General features: G+C 42.7%; 3 protein-coding genes across 44 annotated transcripts in view; 1 reads left to right on the top strand and 2 right to left on the bottom strand.

Moving 5' to 3' along the window:
* Positions 1-8,532: 8,532 nt before the first annotated feature.
* LOC307162265 (extracellular superoxide dismutase [Cu-Zn]-like) lies at positions 8,533-9,773 on the bottom strand. Of its 2 annotated transcripts, none has more exons than XM_079877479.1 (2): positions 9,686-9,773; positions 8,533-9,204 (listed from the first exon to the last, which is right to left on the bottom strand). In XM_079877479.1, exon 2 carries the CDS (start codon positions 9,187-9,189, stop codon positions 8,548-8,550), a length of 642 nt encoding a protein of 213 aa, XP_079733605.1. In that variant the 5' UTR covers positions 9,190-9,204; positions 9,686-9,773; the 3' UTR covers positions 8,533-8,547. The 2 variants fall into 2 exon arrangements, with proteins under 2 accessions (XP_079733605.1, XP_079733604.1); XM_079877478.1 differs by lacking the exon at positions 9,686-9,773 and adding an exon at positions 9,594-9,678.
* A 7,529-nt stretch (positions 9,774-17,302) lies between these two features.
* LOC307162192 (protein NCBP2AS2-like) lies at positions 17,303-18,001 on the top strand. The gene is made up of 2 exons (XM_079877371.1): positions 17,303-17,383; positions 17,485-18,001. Exon 2 carries the CDS (start codon positions 17,492-17,494, stop codon positions 17,804-17,806), a length of 315 nt encoding a protein of 104 aa, XP_079733497.1. The 5' UTR covers positions 17,303-17,383; positions 17,485-17,491; the 3' UTR covers positions 17,807-18,001.
* Positions 18,002-18,202: 201 nt separating this feature from the next.
* dlg1b (discs large MAGUK scaffold protein 1b) overlaps positions 18,203-22,711 on the bottom strand; it is a 133,017-nt gene continuing 128,508 nt past the window's right edge. For 39 of the 41 annotated variants that reach the window (XM_079877324.1, XM_079877327.1, XM_079877298.1 and 36 more), the window contains one exon: positions 20,355-21,374. In XM_079877324.1, coding sequence (XP_079733450.1) covers positions 21,268-21,374 — 107 coding nt within the window. In that variant the 3' untranslated portion in view covers positions 20,355-21,267. Of the gene's footprint in view, positions 21,375-22,711 lie in introns of all 41 variants that reach the window. The other 2 variants (XM_079877325.1, XM_079877326.1) reach the window with 1 other exon arrangement.

Here is a 22,711-nt window from a genome sequence, read left to right as displayed (position 1 = left end):
TGGCTCGGCGGCGGCCATCTTGTCCAGAGACACTGGCTTGACGGCAACCATCTTGTCCGGAGACACTGGCTCGGCGGCAGCCATCTTGTCCGGAGACACTGGCTCTGCAGACGTGACGTGAACAGTCTCTGGATCGACAGACGTGACGTGAACAGTCTCTGAAACGACAGACGTGACGTGAACAGTCTCTGGATCGGCGGACGTGACGTGAACAGTCTCTGGATCAACAGACGTGACGTGAACAGTCTCTGGGTCAGCAGAAGTGACGTGAACAGTCTCTGGGTCCGACTCAGACTCGGGACCGCTGGACATCACGGGTTCGGAGCCACTAGACAGCACTGGTTCAGGGCTGAAGAGAGGTTGGGAAGTGGGAAGTGGGAAATGGCGTCGGGGTCCATATCGACCACGTCCTCTCCTGCGGCCTCCACGGGTACCAGTGAATATGGCTAGGCGGGTTCCCTCAAAGGATTGCTTGTAGAGTAGAAAGGAGTGTTAGCTGAACAGGTATCCGTTGTGCTGACGGAAGGGGGTTCAGGGGAGCTGCTAGTAGCAGTATTGGACCTTCCTCTTCCAACTTGACAGCGGGCTGCTATGGTCTCAGTCCTTCGCGCACACATGGCAAAATACTCAAACAAGGTCATATGAGACCCTGTCTCTCCTCCAGGTAGAGAAACCTCACTCCGCTGTATCCTCATGTTGGCTGGTTCGTTCTGCAATTCCGCCGTGCTTGCTGGATCCATTAATGGTCAGTTTGTTCTGTCAGAATGAGAGTCGTAGATCCAAGTGCAAGCAAGCAGTTTATTGAAGACAGGTTAAAACAGGGATAAAACTCAAAACACCACATATAGCAGGCGGGCAACCAGGATAAACAATCTCAGGAGAGGAAGGGTGACATGGATAAACCCAGCGCGGATGGAACTGGATGACGAAATTCCAAACGATCTCCAGAAGTCTGGAAACACAGACAAGATCGATCCTATTCCATTATTCCTAACTGCGGAAATAACTCCGTAAGGAAACTCAGATAGAGGAGCTGGGTGAGAGAGCACAGACAAGAGTGACAAGATTGACGAACCGACACCCAGCAATTAGTGATGTGACATTTGAACCGAGGCGTCGGAGCTTGTGTCGAGAAAAAATGGGCATGCCAGATGAAGCCGCGATTCGAGGCTTGTGTTGTTAACGTGAAAATCACATGACTAATGACAAACAAGGCCTCGGTTTGTGTGGATACGTCATCGGTTCGGTCCGAGTGTCGCTTCCAGATAAAAGGCGGTTCGAAACTCACGCCACCTTGTGGGTGTTGTCAGCAGTAGTAGAAGCAGTTGTAGTAGTGTCAGAGAGTCAGAGAGTTAGATAACTATCATTGTCGTTATTGTGTCATATATGTGTTAGGGCTGTATATGATTACATTATCAGGTTAGAATAGTTATAGTATATTGTTATTATTAATTATAGTAGCTATATTATAGTCTTGTTATATTAATTAGATAAGATTATTTGGATTGCTCTGGATTTTTGGATCTGGACTGGACTGCTTTTTGATTTGGATTGCCCTTTTGGATTTGTTTGCTGTTTGTGACCTCTTTCTTTTTCCTGGTAATGGAGCCAGCAAGAAAGAGGAAATCCTTCCCTGTCTGGGCTCAACAGAAGGATCAGTATCCTCATTTATACCAGCTGGCACTGGCATTTTTATGTTCCCCTGCATCCTCTGTTCCTTGTGAAAGTATCTTTTCCAAGGCTGGAGAGATTTTGTCCGAGAAGAGGAATCGTCTAAACCCCAACACACTTGAAATAATTCTGTTTCTCAATAAAAATCTATTGTAATCCTTCCTTCTAGACTATTCTGTTGCAGTTTACTTTAGTACACTCCCTCCAACATAAGCACTGCACTCAACACAGTGTCATTGCTGCTGTTCATACTGTCACTATCCAAACAATTTATGAATAATTAATTAACTGTGTGTGTGACTCTGCACAAGTAAATTCAGACAGAGAAAGATACATATTTTATATTATACACAGGTAATGGACAAATGTCTGCTCATGTCTTTTTATTATTGCAAATGAAAGGTTACAGACATTAACAGTGAGTACAAAATAAATAAATAAATAAATATTTTTATTTATAAAAATATTTGTATAAAATATATTTTTTTTATAAAAAATATATTTTTTCTAAAATTGTGGGGGGGGGGGGGGCACTGGTTCAGAATGAATTAATTTGTCTGCTATTTCTTTGCACAGTAGCTAGGTGTCACTAGTGAGCAATGCTGAATGAAGCTTCGAGTAATGAACCTTTGGCTGAAGCATTGGGCTGCGAGGTCTCAGTGGTTCAGGAAGCCTCATTTTGGCATCACTACCAGCAATAATCACTCCCGCTAGATATAGGCAGCTAACAACAGAAGTAACTAGCTGCAGCTGCGGACTGATTAAGTGATCAGCTGGTTACTAAGCAACAAACAAGCACTACACACTCAGAGCCCACACCCACAACAACCAACAGATACACAAAATGAACACATGGATCGATGAACCGTGACAGTAACTACTCGTAACTGTATTTAAATAGGGAAAACGTGGTTTGGTCGCTCCTGACTTCATCTCTGTTTGGTTCCTAATGAATGAACTGGGCTAAGCTAAGTGCTATCAAAGTGTTGCCGCGTGCCAGAGCGATTGAGTGCACGCACTGAGACGAGAGAGGTATGTATCAACTTAGTTTAATATGAAAAACGATGGAGTGTTCCTTTAATAGGCTCTTCCCTGGTACGGGTTGTGTCGAGCCATTCGTTAGTCTTGCTGTTTGATGAGAAAAAGATTAAATGTAACCTATACATTTTTACTACGTTGCCATAAACGCGTTAAGAATCTGTACAACTGAAGCAACGGAGGACTATTATTAGAATATTAGAAATATAATAGCCAAGCTGTTTTCAAAATTTTCTACTCTTAATATTAAACCAAAAAAACGACTGAACGAATGATACACGAATCCGGATAGTTCAGGAGATACTTCATGCTCCACATCCCTGGACTTCAGTGACGCATCTGAGAACGCTAATTAAGAAATAAACAGGGGGTGCAGGTTAAGATTATTCACTTGCAGTGCATTTATGAATTAGTATGGGCTGCTGGTGGTACTTGAGACTATATTTGTCATTTTGTGTTTCTGTGGAAAAAAACTAACAATAATAAGACTATAAGGATACGCTAAAAGATACTAAATGTAAAATGTTTTTCTCTATTTAACAGCATTAGGCTGTCTTAAAGACGCCTTCCCTTTTCATCAGGTAGATTGCATGTCTTGTGTGGCTGGATGTTGGGCTCGTGAACAATAATAACGTTGTTCATCCAATCTTTACTAAAATATTTACGCGGGAGCAATCAGCCGACAAAGGATTCTGCTTGGTTTTAAAGCCTTCACTTATGATCTCTCATATGCAGGTGGGCATATGCCATCTCCACTTAAAGATAGATTGTATCATCCCATAAATTTTGCCGTTAGACGGACTTAGAGGCTTTTGCATCTGAAGTCTTCATATGTTGTTACAATGCTATCCTTTGGCTTAGTGTGTGAATTTAATCGGCCCAGTGTGTTGTCATTAATGTGTGTTGTCATTGACAAATAAATAAATAAATAAATACACAGTTTATATATATATATATATATATATATATATATATATATATATATATATATATATATTATTCATGCATTCATATAACACATGTACAAACACAATTTAAATATTAAATATTTGAAATTACACAGAATTTTGTGAATATGGTACATAAATAGTCAATTTAAGCTAAGCGACCTGGATCCAACTGGTGGTCCTTTACTTTGATTGACATGTGCTGCTTATTTTGTGGGGATGACTTGTCCACACCTGCATTGTCCTGTCAAAGGAACAGACATAATCATGTAATGCTGACCAGATTTAATGAATGATTCTTAAAGAAAATCTAAAGCCAAACTGCTTCTACCATTTCAATATGAGGGATCAGAATTGAAAAGGATATGATTATTGTCCCAGATTAAATTATTAAAGTGTTTAATCATTTCAAAATCTAAGTAAAATTGAGAGATAGGAGGGTCTAACCAATGCTCTTTTCTGGGTCAGCTGGGACCTGGGCTGAAGGCTGCTCTGACTTCTCTGGTTCAGTTGGGAAGTGGTTATCCGATGGGCTTGATGCTTGTAGCTCCTCAGTTTAAGATTCTGCTGCATCTTGTTGTCAATTTCCACACACAGTTTTTGTGGAGGCGTCTGACATAAACCTACATTGTCCTGTTGAGGGGAACAGATACATGTATAATCGTACAATGCTGGACAGGTTTAATGAGTGCTTCTTAGACTAAATCTAAAGGTGTATTTTTTTTTATCATTTTGAAGTATAAAACGATTTTAAATAAAGGACCTTGAAAGCATAGTAGCATAGTTAAAAGGCAATGTTTTCTACAAGAGATAGTAGGGACTTACAGAAGCTTCAGACTTACCCTCTCACTCCAACTGGGCATGGGTGCTCCCTGGGTAGACCCGGGAGGTTGCTGTGGAGAACGCGGTGGAACAAGTGTTCTGGAGGACACAAGTTCATCCTGTGAGGATCGGGAAAACACACGTGCATCCTGTGAGGATCTGGAGGACACAAGTTCATCCTGTGAGGATCTGGAGGACACAAGTTCATCCTGTGAGGATCTGGAGGACACAAGTTCATCCAACACATTCTCATACCCAAGACGTCACTTTTTGTCACTTTCAACCATGCTTCAATATCTGACGCTCAAAGCACCCTTTAGCGTCCATATGTGACGCTTCGGTTATGGGTAGGTTTAGGCGTCATGTAACTGACGCTTTCGAAAGCGTCAATATCCGACGCACAAAGCACCCTTAGCGTCAATATGAGACGCTTCGGTTGGGTAGGTTTAGGTCTGTGATAGGGTTATGCGTCTCATATGGACGCTAAAGGGTGCTTTGAGCGTCAGATATTGAAGCATGGTTGAAAGTGACGTCTTGGGTATGAGAACGGGCTGGTTCATCCTGTGAGGATCTGGAGGACAGACGTGCATCCTGTGAGGATCTGGAGTACACAAGTTCATCCTGTGAGGATCTGGAGGACACAAGTTCATCCTGTGAGGATCTGGAGGACACAAGTTCATCATGTGAGGATCTGGAGGACACAAGTTCATCCTGTGAGGATCTGGAGGACAGACGTGCATCCTGTGAGGATCTGGAGGACAGACGTGCATCCTGTGAGGATCTGGAGGACAGACGTGCATCCTGTGAGGATCTGGAGGACACAAGTTCATCCTGTGTGGATCTGGACACACGTGCATCCTGTGAGGATCTGGAGGACAGACGTGCATCCTGTGTGGATCTGGAGGACAGACGTGCATCCTGTGTGGATCTGGAGGACACACGTGCATCCTGTGTGGATCTGGAGGACAGACGTGCATCCTGTGTGGATCTGGAGGACACACGTGCATCCTGTGTGGATCTGGAGGACAGACGTGCATCCTGTGTGGATCTGGAGGACAGACGTGCATCCTGTGTGGATCTGGAGGACACAAGTTCATCCTGTGTGGATCTGGAGGACACAAGTTCATCCTGTGTGGATCTGGAGGACAGACGTGCATCCAGTGTGGATCTGGAGGACACACGTGCATCCTGTGTGGATCTGGAGGACAGACGTGCATCCTGTGTGGATCTGGAGGACAGACGTGCATCCTGTGTGGATCTGGAGGACAGACGTGCATCCTGTGTGGATCTGGAGGACAGACGTGCATCCTGTGTGGATCTGGAGGACAGACGTGCATCCTGTGTGGATCTGGAGGACAGACGTGCATCCTGTGTGGATCTGGAGGACAGACGTGCATCCTGTGTGGATCTGGCAGAAAAGGGTACTTCTGCCTCCATTGCTTTGTGGTCTTCAGTGTAACATCTGAGAAGTCTGATTGCTGGGACTGAGCCTTCTCAGATGCTTCACTGAAGTCCAGGGATGTGGGCCAGGAAGTATCTTCTGCCTCAACTGTTCCTGAGATGAGGTCCCCATACACAGGCTCCTCAGATATGGGGTCCGAAACTTCCATTATTGCCCTCCACCGCCCCGCAGCAAGGGCCGTACTGAGCTCATCTGACAATTCAGCAGATGTGGACGGCTCTGCACTCTCAAAAATGGTGGGCATGGTTGACATACTCATGTTGATGTTAGATTTGATGATGAAAGATGATCTAGAGTGAACAATACTTTTTGCAATCTGTATCTGTGAAACACTATGAAAAAAGAGAAAAGGAAGAGTTGAGAAAAACATACAGTATAAGAACCTGAAAGCTTGTTTTCAGGCCAACATATACTAATGTCTATGTATATGTGCACTAATATGCATAACTCAGATGCACATAATGTAAAAGTATATAATAATTTTCTATGTCCCATAGTCCAGGCAAATTTTATCGACTACACCAGTCAGCTTAAGGTCAATCAGCTTTCAATATCACTTATCAGATCTGCTATTTGTTGGTCAATGAAATATAAATGATTAACAATTATATAAAAATGGTTTGATCATTCTTGATTTATCAGCCTCCCATTTCCACACAATTCGCCACTGTGTAGCATGTCCATTTATTTGTCTAGCCTAAATGTACAGTAAATCAAGGCAATATTCCACTGTTTAAGCAGATTCTTCTACGAGTTATGAAAAGATTCAAATTCAAATCTCCAAACCCTGTGTAAAAAGCATACTCACACACACTCGCCGACTCGCTACTAAATGCATAAAGCGCTGCACTCAATGACTCACAGACACATTCTAAGGAATGCGGCGATCATTATGACTTTAATCGATGACACAGGTCTGTGAGTGATGGGAGACCTATATAGGCTGTTTAGTTGGATTAAAACTGAACATGCAATACAAATACAAAGAGTGACAGCATTTTAAATAAATGATTGCCCATACAAAATTAGCGCTGTTTATTATTTACAATTTTTTTAATTTATTTGTTTAGCATTATTTTGCAGCTGGTGCATATTAAACGGGAGCCGCTGCAGATGGGCATAGGCTACAGTTTATTATTAAGCATAACCACTCAACCAAACTTAGTCAACAGATAGGCTATTAAAACACACACACACACACACACACACATTTCTAATACATAATTTAATTCACAAAAAAAAGCTCCGGTTGGCTAACCTTGTTTTTCTATTTATAATTTAACAATATCCTACCGTATCCTATTTTCCGGACTGTAAAGTCATGTTTTTTATCATGAAACACGCTGTGATTTATTCCAAAGTGATTTAGGGCTAGCCTATATAATGCAATCTAAATGTTGATTTTCAAAAGCAGGTGCGCCAAGAAGGCTATTTGCTGTATTTTGTTTCATTTTTAGTGTGCACCATAAAGATGTTCAAGGAGACGGAGACGCGCTAAAGCAGCACATCCTGTTGTTTTCTTTATTTTTCAAAGGCATGACATTTTGTAGTCATTTTGAATGTACACAAATAAAAATATAGCCTACATTTTACGGTTTCGAATGATGTCTTATTATCTGTATGACTATAAATGACAGAGTAGCCTATTAAGTTTTTTCCCACTTGCTGAGGAACAAATAGGCTACAAGTGATGGTGTGGTGGTTACAAAAATATAAAAAGAAAAGAAAAATCTATAATTAGTGTCATCACAATATGTTTTTGTCATTGGAAAAGGAAATGCCATTATATGTCATTAATGCATATTATTTTGGTTGATGGCGATTGATAATCCTTGCATATGGACGATCGATTATTTGATTACTTTTGCCATGGGACTTGTTCAACTGCTGGGGGAGTGGGCGCGCTGCTCAGACAATACAGAGACTGAGGTGATGCTTCAGCTCCATGTCCTGTGTCTTTATTACCAGGCGGTGATGGTGCTACAAAGGCATACAGGCTAAAATGGACGAGCCATTATTTAAAATTGGAATTTCTCTGAAATTAAAAATCTTTGGGATACTGGAAGTACACAACTGCAGGAAATAGATCACACTTTGCAAGTGATTTTTGGTTATTTTATAACAAAAATCTTACATATTGTAGCTTTAAACACCTTACAAGAAAACCAACACATTTTAAAATCTTTTTTTTTTTTTGCATTTTGATTCTCTGTTAACTGTAGTAACAAACTGTCAGAATAATATACCCATTTGTTGACATATAGCGAGAAATCTTACGTCAGAGGTTATGTCTACCTTCAACAATAAGGGTGTCCTCCCTTGAGATGTAGCCATTAAAGGCCATTGTCATGCTCAAAGTGTTAACCCATTGAGCACAATAAATCAAACTAAACGGCCCACTTTGCCTGCATTCACCCTACATTTTTAAGAGTGCATTTACTGTTGGAAGCTATGGCCGAAAAGACCAAGAAAAAAAAAAAAAGGGAATGTTCAGGTTATGAAATATACTTTAATGTAGGACACATACAAAGAACACACAAGGAAAAATCATGATTATCCTATTTGAATCTGCCCTTCCACCATATCCGACCCCCTCATCTTTGACTCTCACTTCCTTCCTCCACATCTTTTCTTGGGGAGCACTTCAGTCTTCTGCCACAGACTTGGAGTAGTAATACCAATCACACCCAAAGCAATTATCCGTCCAGCACTCTCCTCATCTGAATCCATTCCCAGATCATCCTCCTTCTCATGAACCACCACCGCACGTCCCAGAATGGAATAAGGCCCAAAGAGCTTGGCGTCTGGAAGCGTCAGGAACTGCCTTATAACTCCTTGCTCGGAAGCAAAGTTGCCCAGGTCTCCAGGATGATGAGGGTGGTCAACGCCGTTTGGATTATAATGAGGACCAACAGTGATGCTGCCTTGACTGAGGTCTCCATACTGATGGATGTGCATGGCACGCTCTTGATGATCGTTGGCAGGCAAACCACGGAGGTTGATTTTCACTTCTAAATCTCCATTGGGGAAGAGCTGCTTGAAGAGGATTTGCCCAAAGATCTTTGGCTGGTTACGTGGCAAATTGGGGCTGGGAGTTACTTCACAAGTGGCATAGATTGTGTTGTCGAACTCCACGACTTCCGGCTGTGGAGCTTGGGCAGGCAAACAAACTGGATTTTTGGAGAACTCTCCTCCTTGTATATGCAGCACCAGCAATATCAGAGGGAATATTAGGATGATTTTCTCCATGTTGATCTTTAAAGCCTACAATGAAGAGAGGATTCAGTGAAATCATGCCGTTTGGTTTAAGAATGTAATATTTTTGATAAAAGGTCAAAGCTTTGTTGCAGGGAGCTTTGAGAATGGAAGTTGCATTAAGTAAAATAGCACAACCAGATTAGTTTGAAAATTAAGTCTGAAAACATTACATTCTTGCACTTAAGTATATTTTTTTATAGGTTTATTTTCATATGTACTCTTCTTTTTAAAGCATGCTAAAGTGTACTTTTTCACAAGGACAGGTAAAATAAAAGACAATATCTGTACTTTTGCTTAAACTAACTTTTTTTAGTTGTACTAAATCAAGTCAGTTGATGGAGAAAACGGAATGGAGAAAAAAAAAACACAAGCCTAAAACAGCAAAGGTGCATTACCGTATAGCTGAAAAGTTGTCCTCAATCCGTGTAGAGCCTGAATATTGCAGTCACAAAAATACTACAACACTTAATCCGTGTGCAGTCCTGACCTGGGGTTGAGAGAATGTTCCTTTGCAATCACACTTTTGGCTGCTCTTTTAGGAACTCATGTTGAGCTACAAGTTAATCATGATAGTCTGTTAGTCACTAATTAAGTTCACCTGTGTATCATTTAGCTCCCTTTGTTTGCCTGTTTATATATAGCACTCAGTTTATTCAGTTCTTTGTCTTGCATTGCACAATGTGTTCTCCAGTGTAGATTAACTCCATTGTTTTGTGTTTATTAAAATAAGTACTGCTATAGATTCCTCTTCTCTTCATTTGGTGGCTCATTTGTGACTTATTAATTCTTAGTGTACAATTCCACTTGACGTTCATGCTTGACACCACTTCTTATAGCAGATATTCATCTCACATAAGTGAATAGCTGACAGTTCTTCTTTTTCAAGAAACCATTTCTACAGACTCTGATGTACCAAGCCTATATTACACATGCAATTGGACTGTTATTTAATTGTCTTTGAAGGCGGAAGTAAAAATTTCTGAGGGAATGATTCTTCTATGGCATCGATGTTAAAATCCCCTTTTAGTAGATTGAATGCAGGTAAGGTGGGACACTTTTTGTTAAACGTGTCATTTAGATACAGTACCTAGATGTTTATTTCTTTTTATTACTTTAGTTAACTTTAAGGTCCGACTTTAATATTTCATTTTGAATACAGTTGATATGTGTTATTTGCAATAACCAATAAACATTTTGAGATCATGCACTCCAGACAAATTTCTTTTCAGGTAATGTGACCCATCCCTAATTTATCAAAAATGATCCTGGATCTTAAAAACACATTTATTAACACATCACACAAACATATTCCACCGCATATTTAACAGGCCCAAAAGCACATAGATAGGCTATGATGAGTAATACTCATCAGTTCACTCAATGCATGTGTAAAGTTCAAAACAACTAGAACATGTTATGTGTGTGTAATGTTGTTGTTAGAGTATAAATAATATCTGTAAAATTATAAAGCTCAAAGTTCAATGCCAAGCGAGATATTTTATTTAACAGAAGTTGACTACATCGAACGGCCCGTTTGGACTACATCCCTCTACTTCCTTCTTTAATGACGTCATTAAAACCGATTTTTGACTAACCTCCGCCCACAGGAATGCTCCCTCAACTCTACCGAAATTTGTTTATGTACTTGCGCACTTCTAATAACTTACTGTGTTTACTCAGCTCTTACGGTGATTTTCTGAAGTAAAACTGACGCTTCATCTTTTGTGTGATGTACAATAAACTTTATTAAACTCATCAGTATATGTTTGATCATCATTCAGACAGCAGACTTGTAGGCTATTAATAAATAATGGATACATACAAGCAGATGACAAATACGTTATAATAACCGTAATTAAACTACTAAACTATACCTGTTTCATCTCTATACAGCACTCTGACTCTGTAGGCATTAGTGTCCGACTCGAACTGAACACCGTTACTGAGAGCTGATATTATCATCATTCAGTGAGATGAAATTGTCCTGAGAGACTGAGCGCGAGCTCATGAAGCTCCGCCCCCTGTGCCATGCAGCAGCAGCTTATTTGCATTTAAAGGGCACACACTAAAACAGCGCGGTTTTCTGAGCCCCAAAAAATGACAATTTAAACATGCTGTAAAAAATGATCTGTTGGGTATTTTGAGCTGAAACTTCACATATACACTCTGGGGACATCAGAGACTTATTTTACATCTTGTGAAAAGGGGCATAATACGGGACCTTTAATTTTGTATTTATTGTCAACGCAGTGTGGCAGCCAGCAGACCATAGCAGGCTGTATAAGCGTGCTCATTGGCTGACCTGCGGCAACTGCAGCAGCCTATCGGTGAGCCCTGCGTGACGTCACGCCCAATGAGGGCACTTCGCACCCTTCACGCGTCACAGCCCGCCAGAATGGGTGTGGCTAGCGTGTATAAAGGAAGGGCTCACAGGCTGGAAATCTGATTTTCATCACTTCAGCGAAGCTCTACGCATCGCTGGACTCTTGAGAGAAGCCGCCGCCGTTGAATTCAGCGACCAGCAAGCGTAGGACAGTGCCTGGAGAAGCCGGTCGTCTTCGCCGCCTTCAGCCTGCCGTGCATGCTACGCTTTCCAGCGTCATATCCTTTTTCTGCTGTGTGTGTTCGCCGCTGCGACACACATTCTGTCTAAAAGAGAAATTTCCTATGAGGCGTTGTTTCAAATGCCTCGCACCTCTCTCCCCGCTCTCTCTCTCCCTCTGTTTGAGCCGCGCAAACTGCGCCGTTCACAAGGGATGGCAGAAGCGGATGGTCTGAGCTAGCTTCCTCCCGCTCCCCCTCTGTTCGAGCCTCGCAAACGGCGCTGCTTACAAGGGATGTCAGAAAGCGGACGGTCACGGGCTAGCTTCCTTTACGCCGAAGCCGGACCAACCTCCAGTTCTCACATATTTCTCAGTCCCCTCTTAAGCTCAGGCGACTGGAAATACCAATATTGCAGTAAACGAGCCTGTTATAATACATGCACGCCTGCAAACTAACGCCGTCACAAGACATGATGACGCTCTCTGGCTATTCGCCTATTACAACCCATCTTCCCGCTCTCGGAGAGAGAGCGGGAAGATGTCCGAGCTTTGTCCGAGCTGCGCAAACTGCGCCATTCTCAAGGGATGTCAGAGCGGACGGTCACGAGCAATGTTCAGCACCCCGCGTGCCTCACTCACCAGCGAAAGGAGGAAAAGAGAGTGTTTTAGTCCCGCTGAGGCCGGACCAACCTCCAATTCTCACACATTTCTCAGTCCCCTCTAAGTTCAGGCGTCTGGAAATACTAATATTGCAGTAAACTAGCCTGTTATAATACACGCACGCCTGCAAACGAACGCGACACAAAACATGACGCTCTCTTATATGCACGCGCTAACCGAAGGCCTATGTGTGTTCCCCCTGTGGCTCAGTGGCAGAATCTTAGGCTTTCGCGCCAGAGACCCGTGTTCAAATCCTGGCTCTGGCGGAAGATAAAAATTATGCTGTTCGCTTCTCCGAGCTCGCGGCCAGCTTTCTTACATACAGAAAGCGAACCCGCCTCTCGCACCCTCCCACTCACAGGATGGTGCTTGAGTATTTATGAGCGTCTAAACAATATGAGCCTTCAAAGCATTTCGCTCTGTCAGTCCCCTTAAAAAGGCGACTGCACATGTGTATTTTGCAGCCAACGAGCGCGTTGTACAACCCGCTCGCCTGCACCCAAACACCGTCTTTATGGCACCCCAGAGAAATCTCATAAGAGTACAATTCTGGTTATCCGGCTCGCGCCGATGGTGTCTTGAGTGTAGAAAATGTGCCCGCTTCCCAGCGTTCACCCCTACACACAAGCACGGTTCCCCCTGTGTCATTTACTCCCCCTGTGTCATTACTTTAAACAGTGCCCACACCTATTCACTGCCCGCTCTGCTACACTTTTATCCCAGGGGACGGAACCTTAATACCACACACCGGCCGTGTTGTGAACGTAAGCCCTGTGCCCGCACACGAGCGCTCACACTTACTGATAAACACTGTATCCCCAGCGCCGCTCATGCGTCCCGCTTTTCTCACCACAGAATGTTCTCCGTCCAAAGTGATCGAGTCATTGAGTGTAAACTGGCCAGCTATCGCTGTCAGCGAGACGCCGTATTCAGGCATCGAGAGCGCGTGCGCCGCACCGTTACCTCTGATACAGGCTCTCGACCCCACGCAGTGCGGTGATCGGAACCCAGAGGCCATTCTACCCCTAGCTATACATGCAAAAGCATGGGAAGCGATTCCGGGCGTGTCAGAATGGGTGCTGAATACTGTAAGCAGGGCTATTACTACAGTTCGCTCGCGGCCCCCCGTGCTTTCGAGCACGGACCGGGACGATAGTGAATTTGGAAGTAGCACACCTACTTCGTGCAGAAATAGCAAATCTGCTGTGCAAGGGGGCATTAGAACCGGTACATCCTTCTCTGAGCGAGTCAGGCTTTTACAGCCGTTACTTCCTCGTGCCCAAAAAGGACGGAGCTCTCAGACCTATCTTAGATCTGAGATATTTGAACAAAGCTCTCATGAGGCGACCGTTCAAAATGCTCACGACCAGACAAATCCTCGCGCAAATTCGCCCGAGGGACTGGTTTATTTCTCTCGGTCTGAAAGACGCATTCTTTCAGATCCAGATTATACCCCGTCACAGGCCATTCTTGAGATTCGCCCTCAATGGTCAGGTATCAGTACACCGTCCTCCAGTTCGGCCTGTCTTTAGCACCCAGTACATTCCCAAAGTGCATGGACGCAGCTCTCGCTCCCCTGAGAAGTCAGGGTATGCGGATTTTGAACTATTTGGACGACTGGCTGATTTTAGCGCAGTCAGAGATGGAACTTATATCTCACAGGACAGTGCTTCTCAGCCATCTGGAAAGCCTGGGTCTCACAGTCTACTGGACCAAGAGCTCATTACTGCCCAGTCAGTCAGCCTCTTTTCTGGGTTTAGAACTGGACTCTGTGGCAATGACGGCCCAGCTGTTGACACAGCGCGCGCGCCGTGGTCTACGCCTGGCCGCGTCTTTCCAGATGGGCAGTGCCGTACCTCTAACATTTCAGAGGATGCTGGGCTGTATGTTATTAGCTGCAGCAGTACTTCAGCTGGGTCTACTGCGTATGCACCCGCTGCAACGCTGGTTGAACGCTCGAGTGCCTCACCGAGCCTGGGCGTCCGGCGGTATACGAATCAGAGTGACTCAGAGCTGCGTTTTCAGCACTGAGACCCTGGTTAGCGGCCGACTGGTACCAGCGGGGAGTGACAATGGGAGCCATCTCGCACCGAAAAGTTATCTCAACGGATGCCTCCAACTTAGGTTGGGGCGCTCTTTTCGAGGGCAGACCGGTCTTTGGCCTGTGGTCAGACCAGGAGAAATGCCTCCATATAAACTGTTGGAGATGATAGCGGTTGAGAATGCGCTCAAACGTTTCCTCCCACACATACGGGGCCACCATGTTCTAGTCCGTTCGGACAACATGTCCATTGGCAGAGCGGAAGTCGACCTTTTTGCGTCAAAAGACAACGCTCATTGCCCGAGATTCCTCTCGAAGAGCGAGGACTCGCTGGCCCAAACCTGGCCCAGCCGCCCGCTGTATGCTTTCCCTCCGATCTCACTGCTACCACAGGTAATCAAGAAGATCAGGGAAACGCGCCACTCAGTGCTCCTCATAGCCCCGCGATGGGAGAACCAAACCTAGTTCCCAGAACTGGTGAGGCTGTCGCACGTAGCCCCATGGCCGATCCCGGTGAGGAGAGATCTTCTCTCTCAAGCCGGGGGATCAATTTGGCATCCCCATCCAGAGCGCTGGTCTCTGCATGCGAGGATAATCAACGGATACCCGCTGATCTGCCAGAAGGGGTCATGAACACGATCAGTCAGAACACGCAGTCTAGAGCTCCTTCTACGAGAAGACTCTACGCTTCTAAATGGTCAGTGTTCTCCAAATGGTGCGCTACTAAGAGCCTGGATCCACGCACGTGTGGGGTTTCGTGGGTGTTCTCCTTCCTGCAAGAGCTGTTGGACAAGGGCAGGTCCCCTTCCACGCTTAAAGTGTATGTCGCGGCTATTGCAGCGTTCGCGGAGACGACGCGCAGCCGTGCGATAGGAAGGAACGAGCTCATCATCCACTTCCTTAGAGGAGCCAGGAGGATGAACCCCCCGCGGCCACCTTCGGTTCCTATGCGGGATCTTTCTTTGGTCCTAGAGGCCCTGAAAGCTTTTCCCTTTGAGCCGTTAGAATCCGTGGATCTGAAATACCTCTCGCTCAAAACCATTTTTCTGATAGCTCTGTCATCAGTAAAACGTGTGGGGGATCTACACGCGCTATCCGTTAGCCCCACATGCCTCGAGTTTGGACCAAATGACTCTAAAGTCATCCTCAAACCGAGACACGGTTACGTCCCCATGGCGATTGGCACTCCCTTTAGGGCGCAGATCATCGGCTCTGCCAGCATCTGATAGCGAGGACAGTGATAACCTCCTATCCCCCGTCAGGGCGCTGAGAGCTTACATCACACGCTCCGCCGCCTTCAGGCGTTCTGAGCAGCTCCTTGTTTCGTTTGGTGAAGGTCTCGCTGCCTCGAAACATAGCCTGTTCTGATGGATAGTGGACGCTATCGCAGCAGCTTATGCGTCCAAACATCTGCTGTGTCCTATGGGCATTAGAGCCCACTCCACTAGAGGCATGGCCTCATCGTGGGCTTGGTCCAGCGGGGTTTCTATTCACGACATTTGTATGGTGGCAGGCTGGGCCTCCCCCTCTACATTCGTGAGATTTTATAACCTGGAAGTTCCCGCCTTGCAGGCTAAACTGTTATCAGTATGAGTGATACGTCATTTGCATAAAGTATCCACCGAGATACTTTTTTGCAGCGCCGCTGTTGACCAAATCGACGCGACGCGACCCATCATGCTTTGCGGGGGCGTTTTTGCTGCCTGACGTAGTTCCATAGAAAATGAATGGGCTTTGGCGTCGCATCAGAAATCGAGACGCTGGTGGACAAGTGGCTTTATTAGTCTTCCACCGTAAATCGATGCGTACGGCTGTCTGTCGGAAGCTAGTTATTATAGTTTAGACTGTCTGTTTTTACTTTGAGCTATGGTACTGGTTGTTCATGTTTTTATTTAGTTTTTTACTCTCTCTATTGGTGTTATTCTTAACTTTTGTGATTTTCAAATTTTGTTGTACCATAGTGTAAACTAAATGTTCAAATAAAGCATTTAAAAAAAAAACAAATCATCTCCCATGGCCTTATGGGATAGTAAAGTGTTCATCGTATGCACACTTCAGAATCTCGCAGGTGTGGTTAAGAGATGAGTCCCAGTTTAGGACCCAAGCAATTCCATTGGATCAAAGCATGTTTTATGGCTAATCACTTTAGTGCCTGGTTACAAATCAGACAAAATCACTTTATTATACAAGTCATTTGAACTACGTTATAACGACCTTTTAACTTATGTTTCATATAGTAGTATGTAACCGAAGCTATAGATTGTGAAATTAAACATTTCTTGTTCTTGGTGTTTTTTTAAGTTAGCTTAATTACATATACAATTAAATTACTGTACAATAGCTGTCTGTCTTTCTGTAAAGCTGTGTGTACTGTGAAAAGTTATTTGTACTAAATGAGTACAAAATGAAAAGCCTATTACTTGATGGCAGAAAACTGCTAGACTACCTGCTTAAAATGTTTTTACAAACTGCTTTATCTTATCTTGTAGCCTACATACAGCATGCTACATAAAGCTACCACATAAAGCTAACAGCTCACGTTTAGCTACAACAAGTGATTTCGGATACAGCCTATGTATCTGCTTGGTATTTACAATAATTGTATTAAAATTGGTAATAGAAATGAAAAAAAAAAAAAAAATCCTACGACTATACAGATTATTCTTTGCCCTGTAGTAGTATTGCCGTTATATCTAAGGAAATCGTGAGGTTTCAGGGAAACTATTAAAACATTGTAAATATAACACAATAACCTGGTTGGACACGTTTATAAACACTTGTTAAATTGAACTTAAGCAAATTACATGATTGTCTGTGTAAAATGCATTACTCTCCACGCCTGTCGAGGCGCTGTGTCGTGTAAACCCTTACGGTGATGCAAATCCTAGTGAAAAAGACCCGCTCAGTGGAGTGCAGAGAACTCGATTGGGGACCTTTGAAGGTAATTTACTGTTTACATAACGAAATAATAGTTAAACTAAACTTGTTTTAAACGTGAACGTGGTTAATGTCATTAAAACCTAATGTATATATCTGTAACAGGTTCACAATGGTGCTGGGGCGGATCTTTCATGCCTTGATAAATAACGCTCAGGTGGTGGAGAAGCTCGCGGAGTCTCGAGCCATCAGACGCGCGGCGCAGATCACGGTCTTCGCCATCACTAAAGCTCAGATCGCCGGGAAAAACGCCTCGAACAAGCTGCTCACATCCCATACTTATCGCCAGATACGCGAGGAGACCTCACAGATTCCCAGGGATGTGGGAGAGTTGGGTCGGAGAGCTTCAAGACTGCGGGAGACGTTTGTGAAGGAGGTGAAAGAGGGAATGAAGGACGCCAACCGACGGATAAAAGACAAAAAGTGACTGATGAAGCGTTGAATGAGTGAACAGAGAACTCATATTCTGTGCCACTTGTGAATATGAGGACGGCGTCATTTAAAGACTCAGACTGGAGTTCTGTGGCCCTTAATAGACTTATTTAAATTAATAGCACTGTAAAGATTGCTTGTATATGACCGGGAGTGCCATGTTGTTTGAGAAATAAATGGTTGAAATGAGTGTTTGGGATTCGTTGTCACGTTATTGAAACAAAATGTGTTGCCAGATTATTAAATAAAGACAGTTCAAAGCTACAGTGATTTATTGAGTTTCATGAGGACCTGAACAAGCGCAGGAGCTCAATTTCAAAAATGTAAAATCAAGGTAGATTATGTAGCACATTTGACACTTCGTCAAAGGTTACACGATGACAAATGACGCTTCTTTCAAAACGGTTGTATTGCATATTTTTGAGTCACGAACAATGTGTTTAAACAAGTTTCAGTTGTTAAATAACATTTCAAAGTGTTTAAATTCAATTTTTGACTTTTTCTGTCAGGCTGTACAACCAAATAATTGTGTATACTGTAGTTGTAATACCTGACATGGAAACTGTATCAGCCAACCCATACTTGAAATAAGCAGTTTTTACCAGTATTTGAGAGAGATCTACAAACCTTTACACTCTGCCACAAGGATCTGGATGATGCATTATCATGTTTTCTGTTATTACCTTGTCAATTCATAATAAAAGAGCCATGTTTGCAGTTGTGCCACCCTGACATTTGACAATATATTGTATATAATTTGTATATATACAAATTCACGGACAAAGGTTTTTCAATGATCTCAAGCTTTAAAACTACTGATAATAATACAAATTGTTAATTTGAAATGCTTCAAACCTAAAATAATGCCATTGTATTTAGTTTGATTTTTTTTTTATTAAGACACCATTTTAAATAGTTTTCTTAGGCTGTTTATTTGTTCGGACAGTTGCACAACCTGACATTTTGGGGGTTTAAGATAAAACATAGATTAATATTCATTATTTAAATGTACAAACAATTAATGGTTTTATAGAATAAAGGGATATTTGTCATGAATTTATCAGAAAAAATACACTTTGACACAAATGTGGCCATTTTAATTGAAACTCACATTTTCCGTTTCGACTTTTACTCTGAGGCAGCGGTGGCTTTCCATAATACATGAAGTCAACAAGCGCTTGTTAGAAGTCTAACTGTGTGTAATGTCACACAAATAGGCTCTATCAGTGGGGTGAAACCAGGCGCACTTATCTTTAGAAGCTAATGTCTGAAAAGCTTCCGCTTCACAAACTGGACAAGCAACTTTCCAATAGTGCAGATACTTTATGAAGCACTGGAACGTTTCACTGTTCTTCCAGATGTTTGTTAATTACAATCGTACTGCTGTTTACTGAATCTCAGCAGCTCCACATCAGTCCCTGTGCCACTGCTTCAACACTTAAAGGGACAGTGAACTTACAAACCCAATCTCAAGAGAAAACATAACTTTTATGAGGTGATGATATGATTTGAATGAAAACATGATTTTAAGAAGGTCCACCCCTAAACCTGACCGCCAGTGGGGAGTAAGCTGATCATATGAAAACCTGCCAATGATATTGTAAGACTTTATACGAATCAGCTAGCATTTCGCAGAAATTGTAAAATAGTTGACAATGTGTTCATCATTTACGAACCCTCATTTCCATCAAATGTTGGTAACCATTTTGATGACCACAGACTTCCATTGTATGGACCACAGAAGAAATAAAATAATAGAGGTCTGAAAAAGCATGAGGGCGAATAAATCATACCAAACGGAACTATCCCTTTAATGTGCCATACATGGCCTTGCATTACCATAATCACTACTGTGACATCTTTCAGAAGTGTATTGATGTTTACGTCCTTGCAGATGTAAATACACTCCAGCACTCCATCTGAAGGAAGACTCACACCAGCACTGTGCTGTACGAGAAAGATTTTGTTTTATTGTTCTTGAATTAACCATTCTCTTGTTCGTTGTGATCAATGGAATGAATCAGATCAGTAGGTTATTTACATGTTTCTTTTTTTTTTATCCAGTCCCAAAATGTCCCTAAAAAGCAGAGGTGTTGAGGTGGTAGAACAAGCAGTCTTAGTATAGAAAACAATCATGTCGGAGGAAGAGCAGACGGGACCCCTTCTCCGGGACGGGTTTAGAAAAGGAAAAAAAAGGAGGAGTCTCTGTGAAGCTCTTCTTCCAGCTGAGAGGGGGAACGGACAGAGCCTTCTTCTTCCAGCTGATGATGATGATGATGATGATGATGTTGAAATGGTGGGCAGAGAGGAGGAAGAAACAGAACTAGCCTCAAATATTGTGTCAATAATCGTCTCGGCTCTGTTTTCTCTGCGCTCTCCTCGCTGCCCTGCATCTTGTCATTCATTTCAGTTTGGGAAAATAAAGGGTGGTAACAGAAAAAGGGGAAAAAAATATATTCATACTATTTCTTTTGTTAAATATCTTGCTCTAATATACATTTTACAATGTCAAGAAAATAACTCCCATCATAATAGTGCTTAAGTAAAGCTCAATATAGACTTTTATTATAACAAAATAGGCAGTTTATGGAGGGTTAAATATCTGTTAAGATCTCATTGTACAATAAATTTCTTCCACATATGCGCTGGCATTTTATTGCCTCTTAAAAATATCAGTTCCTTACAAATGGCGGACTTTCCTAAATGTAAATCAAAGAGTTGAAAACATGTACTCTGTGTAAGACACTGATTGTAGACTCCGGCATTCTAACGGTGGCGGGACATCAACTAAACACAACGGCTCTGAAACGCAGACGATTAGAATGAGGAGAACAACAAGCATGCCAATACAACAGTCGAGGGAGAAAAAGAAGTAAATCAATGACGATCAATGTGCGGAACAGACAACGAGAAAGAAGGGCCGAAGAAACACCTGGTCTTAAAAGCTACAACGTGCAAACTTTTGCCTTATTGTGTTTCTCTCACCATTCGAATGAATCTGATGCCTGAGACTCTGGCTCCATGTTACCATTTACACAAAAACAACACAGAAACGAACGGGTCAAACGAAAAGAGACGCGTGTCGGAAAATCCAGATCGCTGTCTTTGTCCTTACAAAGTAACCTCCCTTAAACATTAAGGAACTGTCCCGTCTCCAAACCCCTGGTAAACAGATGCCGCTCTGGCGTAGCTTTTGCTCTCTGTAAGCGTGGAAGCAGAGGAGATCTGAGGAGATCTGAGGAGGACAGATCACCTTCTCTTGAAAGTCAGGAGGTGCAGATGTAGGACTGAACAGAGATCCAAGTATGTTGGATTAAGGAATTAATCTGTTGAGTGAACGCTGTCGGTTGGAGAAGCCCGACTTGAGATTATCAAAAAAAAAAGAACAACAAAAAAATGAGAGAATCAATAAATAAATCAGGCAGAGAGAAGGGGACGATAATCTCCTGAAGGCGCTCATAGTTTCTCCTTGGACTGTACCCATATGTATGGCCCAGACTGTTCCTCGATGATCTGCTTGACTTGATCGTAGATCTCTTCCAAGGTGTCGCCCTGAACGATCGCTGCAATGCAGAGACAATCACAGTGAGGTGACAGCGTAGATAAACTCATGCATACAGTTTAATCTGACAACAGCTGGAATGGTGGAACAGTCATCCAATGAGTCAATTAGTGATTTTATTTAGTTAGTTAGTCTTACATTTTAGCAGTGGTGCTTTAAAAGGGATGAATTCAGAGAGCAGAAGAGTCACATGCCCCTGAAACAAGTGCACTTAAAATGCAACTTCACAAAACGCTTTTTTTGTAGATTAATTTGTCAACACAAAACCACAAAGTTGTATAATTGAATGATATAATCATCCTCTCACTTTCAACTGCTTCTTTCAGCACATTTCTTAAAATGTGTAAATATTTGCGTGAACAAATTCAACAACTGAGACATGAGCCGTTTCACATCTGCAGTCCTCATGGCATGTTCTTGCGGGTGATCACGGGTAAAAGCTCTCTTTAATGTCCTGAGCTACTGTAACTGCGACCGCCTGTAAGCTGTGATAACAGTAACTGATGGTAAAATGCTCTTTTAGAAATAACATTTCTAAATTCATCTCTTTTGAAGCCCCGCTGCAACCAAATTCATAGCCTGCTGTGAGCAGTGTTCTTGTTATTATGCATAATCCACAGGTCTCTGGATTTGTGACTACATGTGCATTTACATTTATGCATTTCGCAGACAAGTTGATCCAAAGCAAATGACATTTTATCCGTGTGTATGTTCCCTACAGGGCTTTAAAAAAAACAAAATCTGTTCACTCCGAGCAGAATCCGTACTCTAACGTTTCTGTTCATGCGTTCCTTCTGTAACATTACCGTTACGAAAATGTTTTGATTAGAAAAAATACATACTGGTTAATAATATATATATATAATTTTTTTTTTACTTTTTTTGTCTATACTAAATACAAGAGCTTGAACAGAACTTTATACTATGAGAGACTGTCTTGGCTTCTTCTGGGCTGGATTTCCCGAAACCTTCTTAACGCTACGTTGTTCTTAAGCTGTACCTTTTCGTTAATACGTGTTTCTCGAAACGTTTCTTAGTTAAGTATACCTTCTGTAAGTCATACGTTCGGAAGGTTGGTCTGGACCACTCTTAGCTTCACCTCATCACTGTAGACAGTTCACTCCACTAGTGGCCACCACTTCAAAAAGCTTCTTTACATCTCAGTCTATACGAATATTATTCTGTGTGTTTTCATGCAAAGAATAAAGTTGTCATTACACTGATTGTTGTTAGCTTTTTAATTATATTATCCAAAGGTACATCAGCTGGCAAAGCATTAGTCAGTAAAGGCTAAGGAGTCAGGAATGATTGAGGTGGGGAGTTTGCTCAAACGATACA

This window comes from Squalius cephalus (assembly GCF_949319135.1).
Source record: "Squalius cephalus genome assembly, chromosome: 7".
NCBI classification, from domain to species: Eukaryota; Metazoa; Chordata; class Actinopteri; order Cypriniformes; family Leuciscidae; genus Squalius; species Squalius cephalus.
This window is presented reverse-complemented; position numbering and strand designations above follow the sequence as displayed.

Coding starts and splice junctions, on each gene's coding strand:
- LOC307162192 (XM_079877371.1), top strand. CDS start 17,492: ATGGTGCTGGGGCGGATCTTTCATGCCTTGATAAATAACGCTCAGGTG.
- LOC307162265 (XM_079877479.1), bottom strand. CDS start 9,189: ATGGAGAAAATCATCCTAATATTCCCTCTGATATTGCTGGTGCTGCAT.